Source organism: Antedon bifida, chromosome 1 (assembly GCF_963402885.1).
Source record: "Antedon bifida chromosome 1, ecAntBifi1.1, whole genome shotgun sequence".
Lineage (NCBI taxonomy): Eukaryota > Metazoa > Echinodermata > Crinoidea > Comatulida > Antedonidae > Antedon > Antedon bifida.
Genome location: NC_136226.1, coordinates 2,266,455 through 2,288,586, shown reverse-complemented (window position 1 = coordinate 2,288,586; position 22,132 = coordinate 2,266,455). Strand labels below are relative to the sequence as shown.

The following is a 22,132-nucleotide window of genomic DNA, read 5'->3' as shown; positions in this document are numbered from 1 at the left end:
AAATATAAATGAAAAATAAAAAAAAAAAAAAAAATAACAGCTACAGTGAAGATTTGTACTATACATTTCAAACTGTCATCTAGAAATCAATATTTTCTAAAGCCGAAGTATATCTCTGGACCATTCTATAGTCACCACCAGGTAGGCTTACTTCATCAAGACTTCTATAAATGGATGATGAGTTGGGAGCAGGAACCCAGTACCATTTAGATTACGATCAATCAGGAAATTACCTCACGACCACGACCGTCTGTCACACAAATACATGTATAAATGAAAGATCGTCCCAGATTATAGATTTTATTATTATTTGACAGGGTTATTGTTAAGTTGTATGGTACAGTGGGTTTGTGATTGGGTTGTGAGTGTAACATAAACATTATGTTGTCAATAACAGAATTTGTATAACTAAATGCAAAAACCATTTACAATTTGCAAGCCTTCCATGACTTTAATTAAAATCAACTTCATTTTATTTGCAGAAGTAGCATAATGATTAAAGATTTTTTCCCAAAACATTTACATTTTAAGAAAAAGAACCTATTTGAAATTCATAGTCAGATCCAATGAGTGGACTGGTGCATGCCCCTCCAACCCCTCCACCCCTCTGACCCCTCCACCCCTCTGACCCCTCCACCCCTCTAAATTTCAGCAAAAACAATACAAACGATAAAACAAAAAGCCTATTTGAAACACAAATGATATCGATATAATAAAATGTTACACGAGATGCTAACCTGGATATTATCGCAACCTGTCACATTTACAGCACAGAGTTAGGGGGAAATAGCAAAATCAGCATTGTGGTCATGTTGAAGCGCCTGTGGAGTTATTATTATTGTACGCGGCGTACAACTCCATAGGTCTGAACCAGAAAAAGAGTAGCGGAAGCCAGTACCTCTTACAACAGTAATCTTTCGTTCGTTACAATAGCTCAAGGTACACGCCGCTTACGATACGAAAGTCATGCATCAATAATTTTGACATCTAACCAGTGTTATGCGTTACGTTACCTACTGGACGACTAACGATGCAAAATTTGGTGCTTGAAGGCTTGAGAAAGTGTAGAAAATATGGGTAGATTCCTGGAAATTTAACATTTTACCTTTCCTATACTTGCCAAAACCAGAATTGTTTACCGTATTTTATTTAAATTTCATCTCTACACTGTTGTAGTACGTACACTATATACTGTAACACATTATATTAGGTATTTAAATGTGCCTGCATGTTACGTTTAAAAAAAATTAAATGCTAGTAAAATTTTCTTCCATCACAAGGATCACCTACAGTATAATTCGTCAAAGTGACTAATTAAATTCTAGTTTTATATAAATTGATTCTGAAAATCTTCTGTGAAAACCAAATTATAACTATATAATGGAAATGTTACCTTATTATTATCCCACGACCTTCTGTCACACAAACGCTTGTATCAATGATAACGTTGATGACCGTAGTAGATTATAGATTGTATTATTATTCAATGGTTATTGTCTGGTTGTATGGTACAATGGGTTTGTGATTGGGTTCTGATATGAGTGTAAAATAAACATTTAATGTTGTCAAAAACACAATTTGTAAAAATGAAAAAACCAAATACAATTTGCAAGACTTTACATTTTTTGTCAAAGTTAATTAAAATTAATTTTATTTACAGAAGTTGCCTAATGATTAAAGTTTCTATTTAATTATTATTTATAAGAAAGGACTATATACCAAACTAAGTTTGCTTTTAATTAAAAAAAACCCTCCCTCCAAAACATATATATGTTAAGAAAAAAAAATTTGAAATTCATAGTCAATCCATTTAGTGGACTGGTGCATGCCCCTCCGACCCCTCCACCCCTCTTCCCCTTAAATTTCAACAAGAACAATTAAAAGATAAAACATTGAATAATTTGAAAGGCAAATGATGATATAATTAAAATGTTACCCGAGAGGCTTACCTGAATATTATCGCAACCTGTCACACAAAAACCTAATAACATTTACAGCAAATTATATTGCTTCTTATAGGGTACAGGAGTTTTTTATAGCTGAGCATATAGATTGTTTTATTTGCAAAAGTGTGTTATCAGCAAAATAATACATTAGATTATGTGAAAACCAAATAATATCAATATAATTAACATGTTCACGTGAATGTTATCGCACAACCTGTCACATAAAACTTAAAAGAGTTGATAACATTTACCGAAAATAATATTTGCAAAGTTTGATTGTGTTTTAGTTTCAATTGGTATACAAATAAACATTGTTAAAACATCATTATAGAAAAGAATTGCAAACAGCCCAGATAATGTGCAAATACAGATTGCATATCAGGTTTTTTTTTTACTGTGATGTCTTGTAGTCAAAAAGACTACCAAAGTTTTTAAATTTGAACAATTGTAAAAATCTATGGTACAGGATTTGGTACCACCAGTCTGACGAAGAAGAAGTGTTATATAAAATGCCTCCAAGAACAATTTTTTTTGGAAAAATTGAAAAGAAACTTAATGTATTATAGGCAAGGCAAGTTCATAATAATATGATGATGAATTTTATTTTTAAAGTTTTTAAAGTTTTAATTTAATTGTTTAAAGATGTATTGTCCCCCAAAAACATGAAAAATGAAGATTAATTAAATCAGACTTTGAATATATTATTTTGTAGTTTTAATAAAGTTAATCACTTCCGTAGCAAACAAAATGAAAAAAATAATGTTTTCACTTATAAAATGACAAAATAAATGGTTAAATTTCACCAAAACCATTGGCTGGCAGCCAATTTGACCATTTTTTGCTTTACATTACAGTTTTTTCAGGAAAATACAATTTTGTTTCGATCCAATTTTTGGTCAAAGTGGATAATTATTTTGTGACAACAAAATTTAAAAAAAATATTTTTTCAGGGGGACAATACATCTTTAAGATAAATCATATGTTCCCTTCGGCATTACAGCAATTTATTGATGTATTTTAATTGATACAGCGAAAAAACAAGAAATAGTTGATTTCAAACTACTTTAAATGACAAAAGGAAATAATATGTTAAATTAATTACCTGTATTATTGCAGCAATAATTAAGTAGTGTTTTAATGAGTTCTTTATATACAGTGTACAATGAATAATAATATAAGTAGTTCTTTGATAGTAAACCAATAAAACTTACGTTGGCAAGACAGTTTCGTCTAGCTGTCAGCTTGACTTCTTCAGTTGCTATGATGCGTTATGACGCCGACTGGTCTCCTTTCCAGCCACTAGATGTTTCTGTTGTGTAGCCTAGGAAAGGAGACCAGTCGGCGTTATAACGCATCATAGCAACTGAAGAAGTCAAGCTGACAGCTAGACTAGGCTCTGATTTTTTGGTAGGAGGCCTTATAAGTACCATATATTATTATTATTAATAAAATGTAAATAAAGAAAATGTCAGAAAACTGTTTAATCAACAGATATACAAAGGTTGGTGTTATTGTTTCCCATGCTGGTGACAGTTCTGAAGCAATCTCCTGTCTTTATAAAACCATGGTATTACCCATCATTTAGTATGGCCTACCAGCTTGGGAACCAGTTTACGCCAAGCACTCTGATCGACTTGAACAAATTCAGCGGCGTACCACTAGACGTATATTGAAAGTTGGATGGGGAGTTATTCCATACAAGGAGCGGCTGAAGAAACTAAATTTGTTATTTTATTCTTATTAGTCTTTCGATGTATGTATATAATATCAATTGTCATAATAGTGTCACATATCGTAATCAATTCTCGTTATCCTGACTCCCTCACTTTTAAACATCTTTATGCTCATACAAACGCACTCAAATCTTCACCTATCTATTTTTTCCCTGTTCTTTGGTCTTCACTTCCTTCCTCTCTCCTTCCTTGACTTGTGTTTACAAGGTTAAAACATAAATGTTTTTTTTCTCTCTGTATATGTACTGAAAAGGAAATAAAGGTGAGTGTATCTCACAAAAGACAAAAAAAGTTTGTCTGTCCTCTCTTCTCTTTCTGTTTTCCTCAGGCAGTTAAAACAACATTTTACTGATTCTTTATAAGAATCTTGTGTGCTATCTTTTATTTTAAAAGTTTTATATGTTTTTAAATGTTTAAATGTATATTGTACTTTGATAATAATCCTATGTAGTTAAGTTCTTCTGGGGACTCAGACATATCATGTTATGGTGACTCTGTTGCTTTTGTGATCCCAGGACATTTTTGATGTCGAATAAATAAATGAAAAAACAATAGTTTTACTATATTGTACCATAATATTTATATAAAATATGGAAGAATCTGCCCAATGACTAACCAATTGGGAATATTACCATCAGAGAAATTAAAAGACATTTTATTTTGATAAATGTTATAAATTTGTATATTAGCTTATATTAGCTTTGCTGATTATGTTTGTTGATATAAGTTTGCGGTACACCACGTATGTTAGTTCTGAAAAGAATTATTGTACGCGGCGTACAACTCCATAGGTCTGAACCAGAAAAAGAGTAGCGGAAGCCAGTACCTCTTACAACAGTAATCTTTCGTTCGTTACAATAGCTCAAGGTACACGCCGCTTACGATACGAAAGTCATGCATCAATAATTTTGACATCTAACCAGTGTTATGCGTTACGTTACCTACTGGACGACTAACGATGCAAAATTTGGTGCTTGAAGGCTTGAGAAAGTGTAGAAAATATGGGTAGATTCCTGGAAATTTAACATTTTACCTTTCCTATACTTGCCAAAACCAGAATTGTTTACCGTATTTTATTTAAATTTCATCTCTACACTGTTGTAGTACGTACACTATATACTGTAACACATTATATTAGGTATTTAAATGTGCCTGCATGTTACGTTTAAAAAAAATTAAATGCTAGTAAAATTTTCTTCCATCACAAGGATCACCTACAGTATAATTCGTCAAAGTGACTAATTAAATTCTAGTTTTATATAAATTGATTCTGAAAATCTTCTGTGAAAACCAAATTATAACTATATAATGGAAATGTTACCTTATTATTATCCCACGACCTTCTGTCACACAAACGCTTGTATCAATGATAACGTTGATGACCATAGTAGATTATAGATTGTATTATTATTCAATGGTTATTGTCTGGTTGTATGGTACAATGGGTTTGTGATTGGGTTCTGATATGAGTGTAAAATAAACATTTAATGTTGTCAAAAACACAATTTGTAAAAATGAAAAAACCAAATACAATTTGCAAGACTTTACATTTTTTGTCAAAGTTAATTAAAATTAATTTTATTTACAGAAGTTGCCTAATGATTAAAGTTTCTATTTAATTATTATTTATAAGAAAGGACTATATACCAAACTAAGTTTGCTTTTAATTAAAAAAAACCCTCCCTCCAAAACATATATATGTTAAGAAAAAAAAATTTGAAATTCATAGTCAATCCATTTAGTGGACTGGTGCTTGCCCCTCCGACCCCTCCACCCCTCTTCCCCTTAAATTTCAACAAGAACAATTAAAAGATAAAACATTGAATAATTTGAAAGGCAAATGATGATATAATTAAAATGTTACCCGAGAGGCTTACCTGAATATTATCGCAACCTGTCACACAAAAACCTAATAACATTTACAGCAAATTATATTGCTTCTTATAGGGTACAGGAGTTTTTTATAGCTGAGCATATAGATTGTTTTATTTGCAAAAGTGTGTTATCAGCAAAATAATACATTAGATTATGTGAAAACCAAATAATATCAATATAATTAACATGTTCACGTGAATGTTATCGCACAACCTGTCACATAAAACTTAAAAGAGTTGATAACATTTACCGAAAATAATATTTGCAAAGTTTGATTGTGTTTTAGTTTCAATTGGTATACAAATAAACATTGTTAAAACATCATTATAGAAAAGAATTGCAAACAGCCCAGATAATGTGCAAATACAGATTGCATATCAGGTTTTTTTTTTACTGTGATGTCTTGTAGTCAAAAAGACTACCAAAGTTTTTAAATTTGAACAATTGTAAAAATCTATGGTACAGGATTTGGTACCACCAGTCTGACGAAGAAGAAGTGTTATATAAAATGCCTCCAAGAACAATTTTTTTTGGAAAAATTGAAAAGAAACTTAATGTATTATAGGCAAGGCAAGTTCATAATAATATGATGATGAATTTTATTTTTAAAGTTTTTAAAGTTTTAATTTAATTGTTTAAAGATGTATTGTCCCCCAAAAACATGAAAAATGAAGATTAATTAAATCAGACTTTGAATATATTATTTTGTAGTTTTAATAAAGTTAATCACTTCCGTAGCAAACAAAATGAAAAAAATAATGTTTTCACTTATAAAATGACAAAATAAATGGTTAAATTTCACCAAAACCATTGGCTGGCAGCCAATTTGACCATTTTTTGCTTTACATTACAGTTTTTTCAGGAAAATACAATTTTGTTTCGATCCAATTTTTGGTCAAAGTGGATAATTATTTTGTGACAACAAAATTTTAAAAAAATATTTTTTCAGGGGGACAATACATCTTTAAGATAAATCATATGTTCCCTTCGGCATTACAGCAATTTATTGATGTATTTTAATTGATACAGCGAAAAAACAAGAAATAGTTGATTTCAAACTACTTTAAATGACAAAAGGAAATAATATGTTAAATTAATTACCTGTATTATTGCAGCAATAATTAAGTAGTGTTTTAATGAGTTCTTTATATACAGTGTACAATGAATAATAATATAAGTAGTTCTTTGATAGTAAACCAATAAAACTTACGTTGGCAAGACAGTTTCGTCTAGCTGTCAGCTTGACTTCTTCAGTTGCTATGATGCGTTATGACGCCGACTGGTCTCCTTTCCAGCCACTAGATGTTTCTGTTGTGTAGCCTAGGAAAGGAGACCAGTCGGCGTCATAACGCATCATAGCAACTGAAGAAGTCAAGCTGACAGCTAGACTAGGCTCTGATTTTTTGGTAGGAGGCCTTATAAGTACCATATATTATTATTATTAATAAAATGTAAATAAAGAAAATGTCAGAAAACTGTTTAATCAACAGATATACAAAGGTTGGTGTTATTGTTTCCCATGCTGGTGACAGTTCTGAAGCAATCTCCTGTCTTTATAAAACCATGGTATTACCCATCATTTAGTATGGCCTACCAGCTTGGGAACCAGTTTACGCCAAGCACTCTGATCGACTTGAACAAATTCAGCGGCGTACCACTAGACGTATATTGAAAGTTGGATGGGGAGTTATTCCATACGAGGAGCGGCTGAAGAAACTAAATTTGTTATTTTATTCTTATTAGTCTTTCGATGTATGTATATAATATAAATTGTCGTAATAGTGTCACATATCGTAATCAATTCTCGTTATCCTGACTCCCTCACTTTTAAACATCTTTATGCTCATACAAACGCACTCAAATCTTCACCTATCTATTTTTTCCCTGTTCTTTGGTCTTCACTTCCTTCCTCTCTCCTTCCTTGACTTGTGTTTACAAGGTTAAAACATAAATGTTTTTTTTCTCTCTGTATATGTACTGAAAAGGAAATAAAGGTGAGTGTATCTCACAAAAGACAAAAAAAGTTTGTCTGTCCTCTCTTCTCTTTCTGTTTTCCTCAGGCAGTTAAAACAACATTTTACTGATTCTTTATAAGAATCTTGTGTGCTATCTTTTATTTTAAAAGTTTTATATGTTTTTAAATGTTTAAATGTATATTGTACTTTGATAATAATCCTATGTAGTTAAGTTCTTCTGGGGACCCATACATATCATGTTATGGGGTCTGTTGCTTTTGTGATCCTAGGACATTTTTGATGTCGAATAAATAAATGAAAAAACAATAGTTTTACTATATTGTACCATAATATTTATATAAAATATGGAAGAATCTGCCATGACATTACCAATTGGGAATATTACTATCAGAGAAATTAAAAGACATTTTATTTTGATAAATGTTATAAATTTGTATATTAGCTTATATTAGCTTTGCTGATTATGTTTGTTGATATAAGTTTGCGGTACACTACGTATGTTAGTTTTGAAAAGAACTGTTGAGTTTCTCGACGTCTCAATCAATATGCTTTGATCGTCCTCAGGACTGATTATGTTTATTATAGACATTTGTGCTATACAAATGTTAATGTTATCATAAAATCGATGTGTTAATGTAGTGTTTGAGTGAGTAGTTATTCTAATATTGCAGAATATTATTACAATTGATTATGTCATATTGGTAAATCATAAGACTTTTTACAGGTTATGGTATAGGTATAAACATGATGTATATAAATATCAATATCCAGACTCCTACCATTGCTCCTTGTATTGGGATACGCCACTGATATTACACTGCACGTACAAATGAATACACATTAATTTACTGGTTTGCCATAGATTGTTCCTTTTTTATAGAACTTTTTTTTCAAATAGGCCAGATTATTTATACAATGCTAAGTGTAATAAGTACTTATTTCATTGTCTGAATGAAAGAGATTCTTGAGTATCAGTTCAAATACTGTTAATTTAGTATATATATATGTATATATTTCTTTTTGTCATTACCTTTTGTCATTTATTTTTTTTTTGTCCGTTTGCCCTATTTGAAATGTTGCAGTAATTTAAATTCAATTAAGTTAACAATGGTTTTTATTTTTTCTTCCAGTTTGCAAGTATGCGTGTCATAACAAGTGTGAATTTAAGGTAATATATTACTTTATATTACTTGCATCTGTGCCATTACAGAATTAGTGTAGTCATCCTTAAACTTCAAGATGGAATAAAAAAAATGTACTTAATTACTGAATAAATTACATTCAACTTTGTAGTACTGTATTCTATATAGTTTTCTTTTATGACATCAAGAAAAATACTAACTTATTTAAGAGATAAATATTCAAAGAAAATAACATTTTTTTATTGAATTCAAGCTTTTGAAATTAAATATGTTATAAAAATAAATGTGTTGAATTGAATTAGGTGATCAGAAGGACATTGGTTGTATGAAGAGAGAAATTATTGTCTAACATTTCTTTATTATTTTTATGTTAAACCTATAAAAGTTTGGTATCATAAAGCTTGGTTCTCACTAGAACGCAAGGACGTAAGCACAAATACTTTTACCTATCAAGGGATGTATCATCCGAACGGGAGTGGAGGTAGCTTGTTGGTTAACATTTTTTACTTCCAATCCCAAGGTCCAGGGTTCAATCATGTCCAAGTTTCATGGTTTAACAACTCTTTCAACTCTACTCAAATGAGTTTATAAGCATGATCAAATAAAAATACTTTATCTATCCTTTAATTGACGAGTTACTCGCTGTTGGATGCAAAGAAAAAAAAGGAAAAAACAAAAACTATTGATTGGTCAACTTGCACGTATGCCCTTAATTGCGTCCAAGCAGGAATCAATCTCAAGCCCAGAATTGTTATCACAAATTGTTTGTGATTCTTCAATAGGATTACCCAAGAATTCCATGTATGATGGTCATAACTTTCTAAAATAATTAAATCATTACAAGGAAATATCTCTAGACTCATAGTTACCATAGAAACTACTGTATATAAGCATGTAACATATTGATTTTTAAATGCAAATTACCTGTGTATAGTAATAGTATCCAGAACTCATGGTAAACACTAAAAAATACTTAACCTAACTATAGAGGGCGCAAGAGCATAAAATTGTCTCTCAATGTATTTTTATGGCACTGTTTTTTATCCATGTCTATTGGATCTATCTACTCTTTAATTTCTTTGAAAGTCAAGTCACTTTTTATTTTACTTTTATTGTTTCATGTCAAGCAAAGTGAATTTCCATTTTAATTGGACAAAAAACATTTTACTGAATCTTGAATCACACTTTTCCTTGGTTTATATAAGAATTTATATATATAAATCCAAAGGCAAATTACTAAAAAAAATCAGTGGCTGGATCTCAAAAAAAGTGAAAATCTAAATCAAAACGATAAAGTAAAACAGCCAGAAAAGTTAGCAGAGCCTTCAGGCAACACTAGCCCTTCACCTTCATCAGTGCAAGAATGTATATATACAGTATATATAAATTCAAAGGCAAATTACTGAAAAAATGACAATGCTGTGGGTATCAGTGGCTGGATCTCAATGGAGATACAAAAAAAAAAGCTTTGGCCCAAGTTTCTACAATTCTCAAGGTTAATTCTTGAAAATTATCTGTTTTATTTATTTAGATTATTTGTCCAAAATAAAATATTCAATCAATTATATAATTGAATTTATTTCATCTGTAATTGTTTTTCTAAATAATAATTACTATGAAAAGAAACAATGATATGAAAAATATTGATATAGTCATAAAGACTATGAAAACTTCCTTCCCTTTAGTGAGACATCACTCAAACAGAAATGATCTATTTGTATTGTATGCTTCAGTTTGTATATTACCCATCACTTGAATGGAATCTTCCGATACATTTTCCAATCACAACACACAGTGTGGTTGACTAGACCTCAGATATGAAAATGTCCTATTTTAGAATCTGCTACTGGAGGACTAAGCAGGTATTCCATATCTTCAAGGACCATTTCCGACAACATTTTATTAGGCTTGATATCTAAACCATCTCGTTTCTGTATCGTTGATTACTGGCAACTGACAAGTTCCACCAACATCTCAACAACTTTATGTGATATGGAACTTTTAACCATAAACTTGTAGTGATCATCTTCATTGGTATTTTATTATTGAACTGCAGCGGAATTGTTTTAACTGTTGGATATATTATTGTCACCTGAGGATAAATTTTTCTGTTTTGTAAACTGGTCGGATGTAAAGGTATATATCACTTAATATATTGTTATTAGTTATTAGTATTAGTTCTAACCATTGAGGTATCCATGCATGTTCTAACTTCCAAAAAAGAATAGGATGATGAGAAGTTTCTTGTAGACCAATGAGATTTTTAGTGCAATGGCTAAACATCAAAACTTAACTTTTACTATCTAAGTTTTTTTTAATCTAGCTTATTTGCCATTCAATACTTAAGATAGAATTAGTAAATATATTGTAAAATAGTCCATTCCCCTGTTTGACCAGTTTACTGGAAGCAAAATAAACTTTTTTTCTAAATTCATTTAGCATTATAAACATATACATTTATATTTGTGTATATAAATGTGTACTTTTAAAAATTAGGTTCTATAATTACTACTGGTATTAAAATCTCAAGAAAGAACTAGGCTAGTACTAGATCCTAGTTAATTCTTAGTTTATTTATGATCATGATTACTGTACTTTTTACTTACTATTTTTAGAAGGTAACTTATACAGATTTCTGATAATTAATAGCCCTGCTCTTGTTAATTGATGGTGTTACCTTACAAGATAATGGTTCCTAGTAGCCTAAAGCATCCAGCATGTCTATCACCCATTCCATGTGCTTGGAATTTGTACCAGTTTGTTTCTATCAACATAGTGCTTTCATGTCAGATTACTTTTCAAAATTTTCTTTTCATGCTAAAATTTTATTTTTTAACGTACTACTAAAGTAAATTAGTAAAAATGCGTCATTTTATCTATGTCTATTGAGGAAGTTGTATAATAATTTTACAACTCACTGGTCTATCATCATAAGTTCTTTTGAAAGTCAAATTACTTACACTCTATCCCTCAGTTTTAATAAGATTTTAAATATTTATTTCTTGTTTCCAATATTGAACTTGAGATGGTACATGAATATTTTATTAAATACATTTCATCAGTTTTAGTTGGTTTATAAATAATGCTACTTTATCAAAAATGGACACATCCTTTTCTTGTTTAAACAGACTTTTATTTTCAAGAAGGGGTACGAGGAGATTTTCATACTTTCTCAAAATTAGCAACTCTAAATAGATATTTGCTGTGAACCTTTAACATTTAGAATTCAAAGATCTCTTAGGCGAAACATTACTCAATATGTTTCTACTTTGTTCATTACAGCAATGTATTATAAAATACTAGACAGAAAAGGCCATGTTTACAAAAATAATATGAATATAAAAAGTGAGCATAGATTTTAACTACTTGATGTGTAACTGTTGAAATGCTGCAAAGCAGTAAGTTTTGTCAACTTAAAGCTGTAATGTTTTTATTTAAATTTTTGATTTTTTCAAAATATGTTTACATACTACAGTTACACTTTTCCAGGCGGATCCTGGATTATTTAAACGGCTATTACTATTCTGTCAAAACTATGTATTAACAGTATTTTAACATTGGCATAGCATTTTTGTATTTTGCTTTATAGTTGTTTAGTGTTAATTATACCATGGAGGTATACCTCCATGATTATACAAAGCAAAGCACGAATTTCCATTTGTGGACCAATACGATTTATTGTATCAAAAAGTAGTTAATAATTCCATTGTAGCTATCAAAAGTAGGGAACATGACTTGGAACCACTGTTGATAGTTTCTATCCATTTGTTAGTGTTACTATACAATCTGGTTATTTCATCTTCTTCTAATTAATGTAACACAATGAGCAAATGGTGTTTGAAACAATTTCCTTTTTACCTAAAAGGTGTTTAACAGAATGTTCTCCATGTCAATTAAACCAGATGAATGAGCTTGCTAGAAATTCCTTCCGAGTCTATATGTCAAGTCATGAAAAGGTCATTACAGGAACTTACAAATCTCCGTACTTCTTCTTTCAGCAGAAGAACTTCAAATCTCAGTACATCTTCTTTTATTAGAAGAAATTAAAATCTCAGTGCTTCTTCTTTTATCAGAAGAACTTTAAATCTCAGTGATTCTTCTTTTATCAATACAGTAGAACTTACAAATCTGAGTGCTTTTTCTTTCATCAGTGAACTTTTTCATTCATTTAATCTTTTTTTAATGGATATGAGATGAAAAGTGTGATAGTTTGATTGATATCAGATGTCTGCTTGGGTACAACCCTTGTCACCTATAACTTTTATAAATTTTCCCAGATGATAACTTGTTTATAAACAAGTGAAATACCTTTGTGTTCAAGGTTAGGGGCACTGATAGGGATCTTTATTAAAATGAACATTTGCTTTTGAGATATTAATGTACTTTTATTTGATTGTCATCATAAATTTAAATATGTGTTTTAAAACTTTTTTTATAATTGTCAATTTTTCATAACATTCACAACAATTTATCATCAACTTTATTGTAATTATCATTATTATATTCATATAATTATCATCATTTCACCATTGTCATCATCATCATAGTATTTTGATCATGATCATTATCATATCACCATAATCATCATCATCATAATCATCATCATCATCTTCATTATATCATTTTCCTGTTTCAATAGAGTTCATTTCTATGAGGTTAGATAATGTCTATTTTTAGACCATTTCGAAAGTTGTGGCTTAGATTTCATAAACAGGGTTGGAGATTTCTAGGAATGTGAATTATTAAACTAAAAGTTTTCAACATATTTTAGATAATAAAGTTAAAAGCACTTTACAGATCATGAATAGTAATACTACTAGTAGTAGTAGTACTAGAGATAACTAGTGAAGTTTATATAATATTTATAATAACATAACATAACATATAATATAACAATAGTTCCACAGAATGTCGTCTGCTAATTAACCAATAGAAGTTGTCAGAATGTTTGTCAAATCATCATAAATATCATTTGATATTTTAAACAAATTTGTTTATATTATAATAACATCAAACTTATTTATTTAAAACAGTAATAATAATTGGTTGTAGGTTAAAGTGCAATCCTGTATCTAATTAATTTTTATACTTTAATCTAAGTTTTCTTCTTTTTTTAAATTAATTTTTAGTTAATTAACTACATTTTTAGTTAAAATATTGGTTAAATATGGATATAAAGAAACTGTTTAAAAAAGTGATGGATGCTTTCAAATAAATTATTATAAATACCATGTCATAAAAATCATTATTAGTTGATATCTGATACAAATAGTACATTAAATACTACAATAATGACATTATTAATTATAATACTTTGATTAATAAATGACTCATAAAGGATTATAACATCCAATAGGCTTAGTAAGGTAAAAGCTATTTTAGTGGAAATGTCACCAAACGCTGGTTTTACGAAATTCCAACCAGCTGTTAATCTTATCAAAGTTTCATGAATTGTGACGAATAAATATCTCAGTGACAGGATGTAGTCTGCTAATTAACCAACAGAAATTGCCAGAAAGTTGCTGTCAGTTCATTCAAAATGTCATTTGATATTTGTATTTTTTAGATTTTAATTTAACACCAAGTATCGTCACTTGTTTTTGTTAATAATGGGTTGTAGGTGTAGTATAAATATCATACCATATGTAAATATTTACAGAATTTTCAGTGATGCTTCAATTGAACTAGCAACAGAAATTGGTCCCCTCTCATTTTTAGAAAATTACAAATATTTTCAATGCATGAGCCCTATAAAAAACATTTTTTTTTAATCACCAATATTAAAATCAACAGTTAAAAGATTTTATTTTGAATATATATTTTTATGTTTATTCAGGTAAATTTTATTGATGATTGTTTTGAATTAGTATATTTGTCTTTTGAAGATTTGTGACTAGAAATAAAATCACAAAGCTTGTTTAATAGTAATAATATTATCAAATACATATAATTATATTATTTTATTAAGGGAAGTGCTAGCATAATAATACAGGTACTAATATCTGTCAAAAATAGATAGCAAATAATTATTAATTTCATTTCAGCTGTCAAAAGGTGGGAGCACGCATCTTGGATCTGCCCCTGATAGGTTCATTCAATTAAAATTAATATAAATATTTTTATTTTTTTCATGTCATATTTAAAAAATAACTAAACCATAGAGATATTATACAACTAAACCGATACGTTAAGTAGTTCCACTCTCCAGCCCTTTGTGTATAAACAGAAGCATTTCTCAAGAATTAAATGCAATTCAAGTAATAATTATTTTTCATTTTTTAATTTGTCATTGTATTCATGTTTAGAACCGAAAAAATCAAATCATGAAACTTTATTATAATTTAATAATAGTTTGATTTTGATACATCAGCATGCAGGTACCACATCTTCTACTTTTACAACTTTGCTTCTCAATTTATCAAACAACATGGTCAGTCAAGTTTCTTGGAAAAATTGACTGGGACACCCTTAAGATCCAATAGCTTGACCTGTCCTTAAAATATAATTCATTTAGTGACAGCCTCTGGCTCTACCTATGAGACCAAAACATGATGTTACTTATAAAACCATAGGCTAGGCTCATCTGTGGAAAGACTCCAGTATAAATGGTATGCCAGGAATCCACACGAACATACCTCTCTCCCTTATTAGTCCATGTTTATATTCTTCCTGTTAGCCTAGGTAAAAGCTTTGAAAAATGATGAAATTATTCTGTATTTAGCCAATTAAAAAGATAATTTAATTAATTTTCATCTTTCCCCTGCCCTTCATTTTTTTAATTTATCGGTAAGAGGAATTAAAAATATTAAAAGATGGTATTAAAAAGAGGAAATGTTCATGAAGTGTCATCTTTGATTCACACACGGGTGTATCAAGTTTCCTAACATAATCATTATTAATGTCAATTATGCATACTTTAAAAATAGTGTGATAATACCCCATGTCCACATTCATTAACATTGTAGATGATTTGTATGATGTCATCATTACTCGTGTTTATGTCATCATTAGCTGTGTAAAGTATCATGACACATCAAATTTTAAACGCATTCTCTTCAACATAAAATGTAGTGGTTTGCAATTGGGCTTGCAGCCAAAATGCATTCATTATAAAACAGTAACCATAATAAACATAAGTTTCAAAACAATTGATATATGACCTGCCAGGTCACATTCTCAAATTTAAAACAAAATAATAAACAAGCTTTTTTTCCAGTATTGATACGTGAATACGCTGTTTTTCTTTTGCCGATTTCAAAAAGCTTTTCATATCAAATTGCATTTGACTTGAGGATGTGTGATTTATGATATAAAATATCCCCAATTATTTCAAGTTATTATAGTAATCTGTCGACAAAATTGCAAAATTGAAGTGGATTTAAATATTGGTTCTTTGAGCTTTAATAAGTATGGAATTTAGTACTTATGTATGTACTAGTTTTGACATGTACTGTAATACCATATTCAAGATTCAAGATTCAAACTTTATTCTTATCCATTTCTGGAAATTCCATTGCTTGCATTAAAAATTACAATTGAAATTACATTACAATAAAACATATTTGATATATATATAAAAACAATAAAATGCGGAACTATTTACAGTAGATTTCATTTCTCCTAATAAAACTCCAAAGATTACATACATCTCGTTTTGTATGTGTTCGCCCCAGTGTGTGAAAAGACAATGTGAAAGTGGCATCATACATAGAGTTTAATTTTGGTATTTCTTATTTATTTATTTCAGTATAAAGCATGAATAACATGGGAATGATGTGAAAGGGGTATAAAACATCCTCTTCACAAACAATTTGCTCTCATGAATTCTGGCATAAGACTACGTGCACTTAATACCAAAACAAAACGGTTTAGGTGCTCGTTTGTACCTAATGCTATACACTTATATAACTCCAGAGTACAAAGATAAAATGTAACCGCTTTTGTTTATTTTTATAGCTCACGCATGTATTTTTAATGCTTTTATATAAACTTTAAGTCATCGTTAGTGCAATATGATAATAAATCATATAATATAATTAAATAATAATAATTTTTATCTAATTTTAACAATTTTTAGCCTCTTAACTTTTTGTGTGTGTTTTTGTAAATTGTATTTTATATTTTTGTATTTTGCCAGTTTTCAAATCACATTTCTGTTTTTTAAATGGACAATAAAGTATATATGACTATATGACTATATGACATTAAAGTGTAATTTTTGTATTATTTATTTAACAACAAGCAGTCCGAAGGAAAGGAAAGTTTAACTTCCAAGTTAACACAAAGTGTATGACAAGAAACAAAAATGGTTGTTAATATACCTTAGACGTTTATGCTTCTAGGCCTTTTATTTGTAGCCTTTGTCAGGTGGATGAAATGCCATTTAGGGAGGTGTTGAAGGTGGCTTTTTGAAACCGTACCTAAGCAGCTGCTTGCCTACAGGCTGACCAGCCATTTAAATATTAATTTCAAAGAATCACAACATTCTTTTACCGCCAGTCATCTTGATACATTTTATAGAAAGTAATTGAAAAACTGTTCAAATGCATTTAAAAATAGACGAGAACTTCCTACAGAGGTTAATAGCTTGTAGTGAGTGTTTCTTTTTATCCCAGTATAATTATATCGCTGTATTTACCAATCACACATCTGAATGAGATATTTTCCTATAAATACAAGTCTTTCACTTAAAGTCAATAGATATAGGATTTCCTTGAAGTCCTCATTGACGTGGAGAATTTGTAAATTTCACTAATAGTTTTAATTGTGAATGGAATGGTTATTTTAGGTGTAATAGCATGCTGAGATAAGAGCATGTCTTATGGTAATACAGTACAGTCAGTAGATTATTTTTTTTAAATTGATACATACTTTTGTTAATATTTGTGGACCAGAAATTCCAAAATAAAAGATTGAATTGAATTTAATACAGCCAAAGTGCTGTAATAGGATGGACTACAATCGCATAAAACTGCTAAAATATATGTTGACGAATAACGAATATGTCATAACTGAGTATATCCAGTACATTTACATGAATTATTCCATCCGCGGCAAACATGACTTGATTAAAGAAAACTCGTTAGATAAACGTTGTGTTCTTTACGACCAAGCTTACATTTTCTGACTGTTATGTGTCCGATTCTCTGTAATTATTAATTAAGAGATTAAAGCTTTGCATTTGCGTTAGAGTTTAATTTGTTTTAATCGCTTTACACGTTTGTACAACAATTTTGTTTTTTCCAACCTGTATGTTGGATTATATGTACTATCTATTGGTCCAATAGGTTTAGTTGTTAATCTGTTCATATTCGTTGCTGCTTGTTTTTTACGTGAACTCAGCCTATATCGGTGTTGTCACTTCATTATTAGTTCCTATTGGTTGTATTGCATCATTTAAGTATGTTCTTATCTTTTTATTTCCTTAATTACATACACACACACACATATATATATATAATGTTCATTGCCTGATGTGTGTATATATATATATATATATATCTAGTATTATGTTGGGATATATTGAAGAATAATATTACTAAAGATGAATATACCAATAGTTTTTGCATACTTTTGTTAGCAATATTATTTTTAATTAATTGGTTTTTGATTTCTTCCCAGATATTTATTGGATTTTAAGAATGAAATAAATATTTCTTCTTTGTTTGGGATGCCCTATCCACAGGCATTATTTTAGTTTTCTATACAACAAAGTTATTTTATACAAATTCGTTAAAATTGAAACGAAAACCATTATTTTGAATAACAAAACATCGTCTTATCACCAGCGTAAAATTAGGACGCATTCACCTACTTTATGAAAACTTAACAAACAATTAGGTAGAACACCCAGGGATGCATTGAACTTAAGATCAAGTACAAAATAAGACATTGGTTGGGTTCTCCATGGGTACAACAACCCTATTAAAGGGTGTATTTAGTCAGCAAAATACATATTAAGTCTGACAACTGTTGGTATGAATATTATACCCCCCTCTAGAGTCCAGTCAATAGGGTTAATTATAAACTGACAATGACCACCTCATGAGTTGTAACTGTTTTAAATTTCTTGCGGAATTCATTTTCTAAATTTGATACCATGTCTCCTTTATGTATGATGTCTCCAAGATATGTCTATGAAAATATTTTTGGTTACTATGAAAAGTTCATTTCCAAAATGTAATGCCATATCATTAACGTGTACTGTATAGTCCCATGTGTGAGTATAACCCCACCCCCTCAATTTGCCAGTGATGATGCAATCCAACCAAGCCTGTAGTCAGGATGTTTACAGGGGTGAAAGGGGGATGTTGTTGGTGTGGTGTTCCGCTTTCCACAAAAGGGGAAAACATCTTCATAATGCCATCTTCATACTTTGTCTAGTTTGAAAAGGCTACCCTAACCCTCTGACTATGCATTTGATACCCAAGCCTGCTGGGACTGTACTTGGTCATATATGGTACTGTATATCTGAAGACTTTTTGTTTATTTCATTTATTTGTCTAACAATACAATACAAATACACATGACATTAGAAAAGATAGATTAGGAGGACAAAAATATTCCTATGAATTTTTGTTGGTTACTTCATTTCAACAAGTATTTAAGAAAGGCTGATGGATGCAGTTATTGGTAATAATGTTCGTTAATTAAAACAATTTTTATTTCATTGAACATGTTAATATAAGAGATTAAAACTAATCCATTAATCTCTTTAATATACTGGATTAAAAATCCATTAGTTTTATTCAAGTGCAAAACTCACGTAAACCATACTAATTATGTTTTATAGGTTAATCTCCATAATTTGATAATATATTTCAGAGAAATGTGGTGTTGTAGGTTGTTTTTTTAAAAGCCCGTAGGGAATAGTGAAACCCTACAAAGCAGTTATTTCCCATCAGGGATACTGTCATACATAGCATTATTTAAATAGCAATTGAGTGTTTGCTTAACTACCAAGTATCTTTCTCTCATTTCCACTAGTATCTAGGTAAGATATACGTACATAGAAAACAACTTGTTTTAATGTGAATAAACTTGTGAGAATTGTCGGAAAGTTTCCAGTATTCTTCTGTTTCATCAAAACTTTAAAATAACTTTTTATTACTTTGCCATCGGCTTTTGTTCGTTGTAAATATATCGCTGTTGTTTCATTTAATTTGGATTTTTTTTTGGCTGCAGGCATTCCGTTCCAGTGAGTGTTGGTTCACTCTTCATTCAACAGTACTTGCAATCAATTATTAATATTAATATATTAATTGTGCATGATATTGGTGTCATAATGATGATAGGTTTCATTTCTGTTTATTCAACATTATTTTTGTGTTTTTTTTTTATTTTGTAGGTAGCAACAGGATGTTCCCCACCAGTTAATTACGAATTGGTAAGTTTCAGTCTTTGTTCCATTTTCAATCTTTCTTCTATTTTCAATCTTTAATCTATTTTCAATCTTTGTTCTATTTTTTTTGTTTTACATTTTTATTCTTTGTTCCATTTTCAATCTTTTTTTCCATTTCATTCTTTCTTTAATGTGCAATCTTTCTTTTCTTTCTCGTATTATGTTTTATTACCTATTCTTCAATCGTTAAAATAATTCAGATCTGGCATATTTCTTATTCTTATTTTCTAATAGTTTATGATTATAATTGTACATACTTAAATTAGACAACTATTGATGGATTTATTGATGTTGAAATCTTCAAATGATAATCCACCACTCTATGTGACAAAAATATTCATTATTCCGGTATCAGTTTTAATCGTTTTTGTTCTCTTTTACACAAAAACAAGCAAAATACCCCTTTCTAGGCCTTTTTTACTCCATTTGGATAAAGGCCAATAAATTACATTTTCTCCACTCCTTTTTACAATAATATACTCATTACTAGCCTTAGCACCTTTGAACACTTTGCGCTTAAATATGGATAATAACAGATTGGTTTTATTGGTAAATTGGAATACACAATATTAGTTGCATCATTTTACTGGTCATGTCAACATTTGGTTTAAAACCAATATGTTACAATTATCATAAATAATATATATTATTACCATTATTTTTCGTTGTTTATCATCATTGTATATGTCATCATATGACTAATCATATCATTACCACTTTAAAATCATTGTCATCATTAGCATCATCATATTAAAGTACTTGATTTTAATTCCGTATTCAATATATTTTACAGATGAGTAGAAGTCCAAATTCGCAGTAGTTCACATTTATCATTTATGTTTATTTTCTTATCTAGTAACGCCATTATGTAATATTTGGGGTAATTTACCTAGACAAACAATTATTTTAAATATATTTTAAATAGGGGGGTCAATGCCTGAAAGAACATTGAAGAGTTATTTATAATACCTATTTCAAGTTGCTAATTAAACAACAATATAGTTTTGACTTCAAGTTTGGTGAACAGCAGGCTAATGACATTCATCATGGTAGTATAAAAGGACAGGAGTGGGATTTTGGGAATGTAAAGAAGAGACTCCAAGAGGGAATTTTTGATTTATTACATTCAAGTTTTATTAAATGAATTTACCAAAAAGAAAAGAAAGTCTATAGATAATGGTAATAAATAAAACTTCTGGTATCTGTTCCTCCCACGCAATATACCTCATTTTGCAACCTGTAAATCGCAAACCTATATATTTTTTTAACATTAAATATAAACAAATTTTATTGATTAGTAAAATGGGTGCTAACATAAAATACTTACATGATTGATGATATTTAAGAAAAACTGTATCTAGCCGTAGTGCATTCTTGGCACCTGTTGACGTACCAGGTAGGTGCGTTTTTGTGGGTTATCAGTGATATTATCCTGATGGCTAGATAAAACATTCACCCACTGCATAAATGTAAATACATTTTTGTATGTTTTGGTTATTATATTTATCAATTTCAAACAAACTTGAATGTGTTAACCAGTCAACCAGAGAACTATAATATAAGCATTGGTACTATAAAATAAGGTAGGTCATTACTTTGATAAATCCTGAACTAATTGGTTGGTATGCCATCTACATTATACTGTAAGAGAGATGTATGTTTGTTGAGCAAAACTCCAGAGTTTACACAAACCGGGAAGTGTGCGCATGATGTGTGTAAACTCCTGAGTTTTACTTTGTGATATGAAGGGTAAAACTGTACATAATAGGCCTTAAGGTTTTTTTATTTGTTATTTATTTACAAAGTATAAAACATGAACAACAAGCAGCTTCTTTGCTTGCTTGCTTGAAGAGAGATGTATGTTTGTTGAGCAAAACTCCAGAGTTTACACAAACCGGGAAGTGTGCGCATGATGTGTGTAAACTCCTGAGTTTTACTTTGTGATATGAAGGGTAAAACTGTACATAATAGGCCTTAAGGTTTTTTTATTTGTTATTTATTTACAAAGTATAAAACATGAACAACAAGCAGCTTCTTTGCTTGCTTGCTTGAAAAAAGG

General features: G+C 29.8%; 1 protein-coding gene across 4 annotated transcripts in view; it reads left to right on the top strand.

Moving 5' to 3' along the window:
- Window positions 1-22,132, top strand: part of LOC144837343 (tensin-3-like) — a 191,018-nt gene that overhangs the window by 128,692 nt on the left and 40,194 nt on the right. For 3 of the 4 annotated variants that reach the window (XM_078692407.1, XM_078692425.1, XM_078692417.1), the window contains 2 exons: window positions 8,661-8,698; window positions 20,020-20,058. In XM_078692407.1, the coding sequence (XP_078548533.1) occupies window positions 8,661-8,698; window positions 20,020-20,058 (77 nt within the window). Of the gene's footprint in view, window positions 1-8,660; window positions 8,699-19,677; window positions 19,870-20,019; window positions 20,059-22,132 lie in introns of those variants that run through there. The other variant, XM_078692430.1, reaches the window with a different exon arrangement.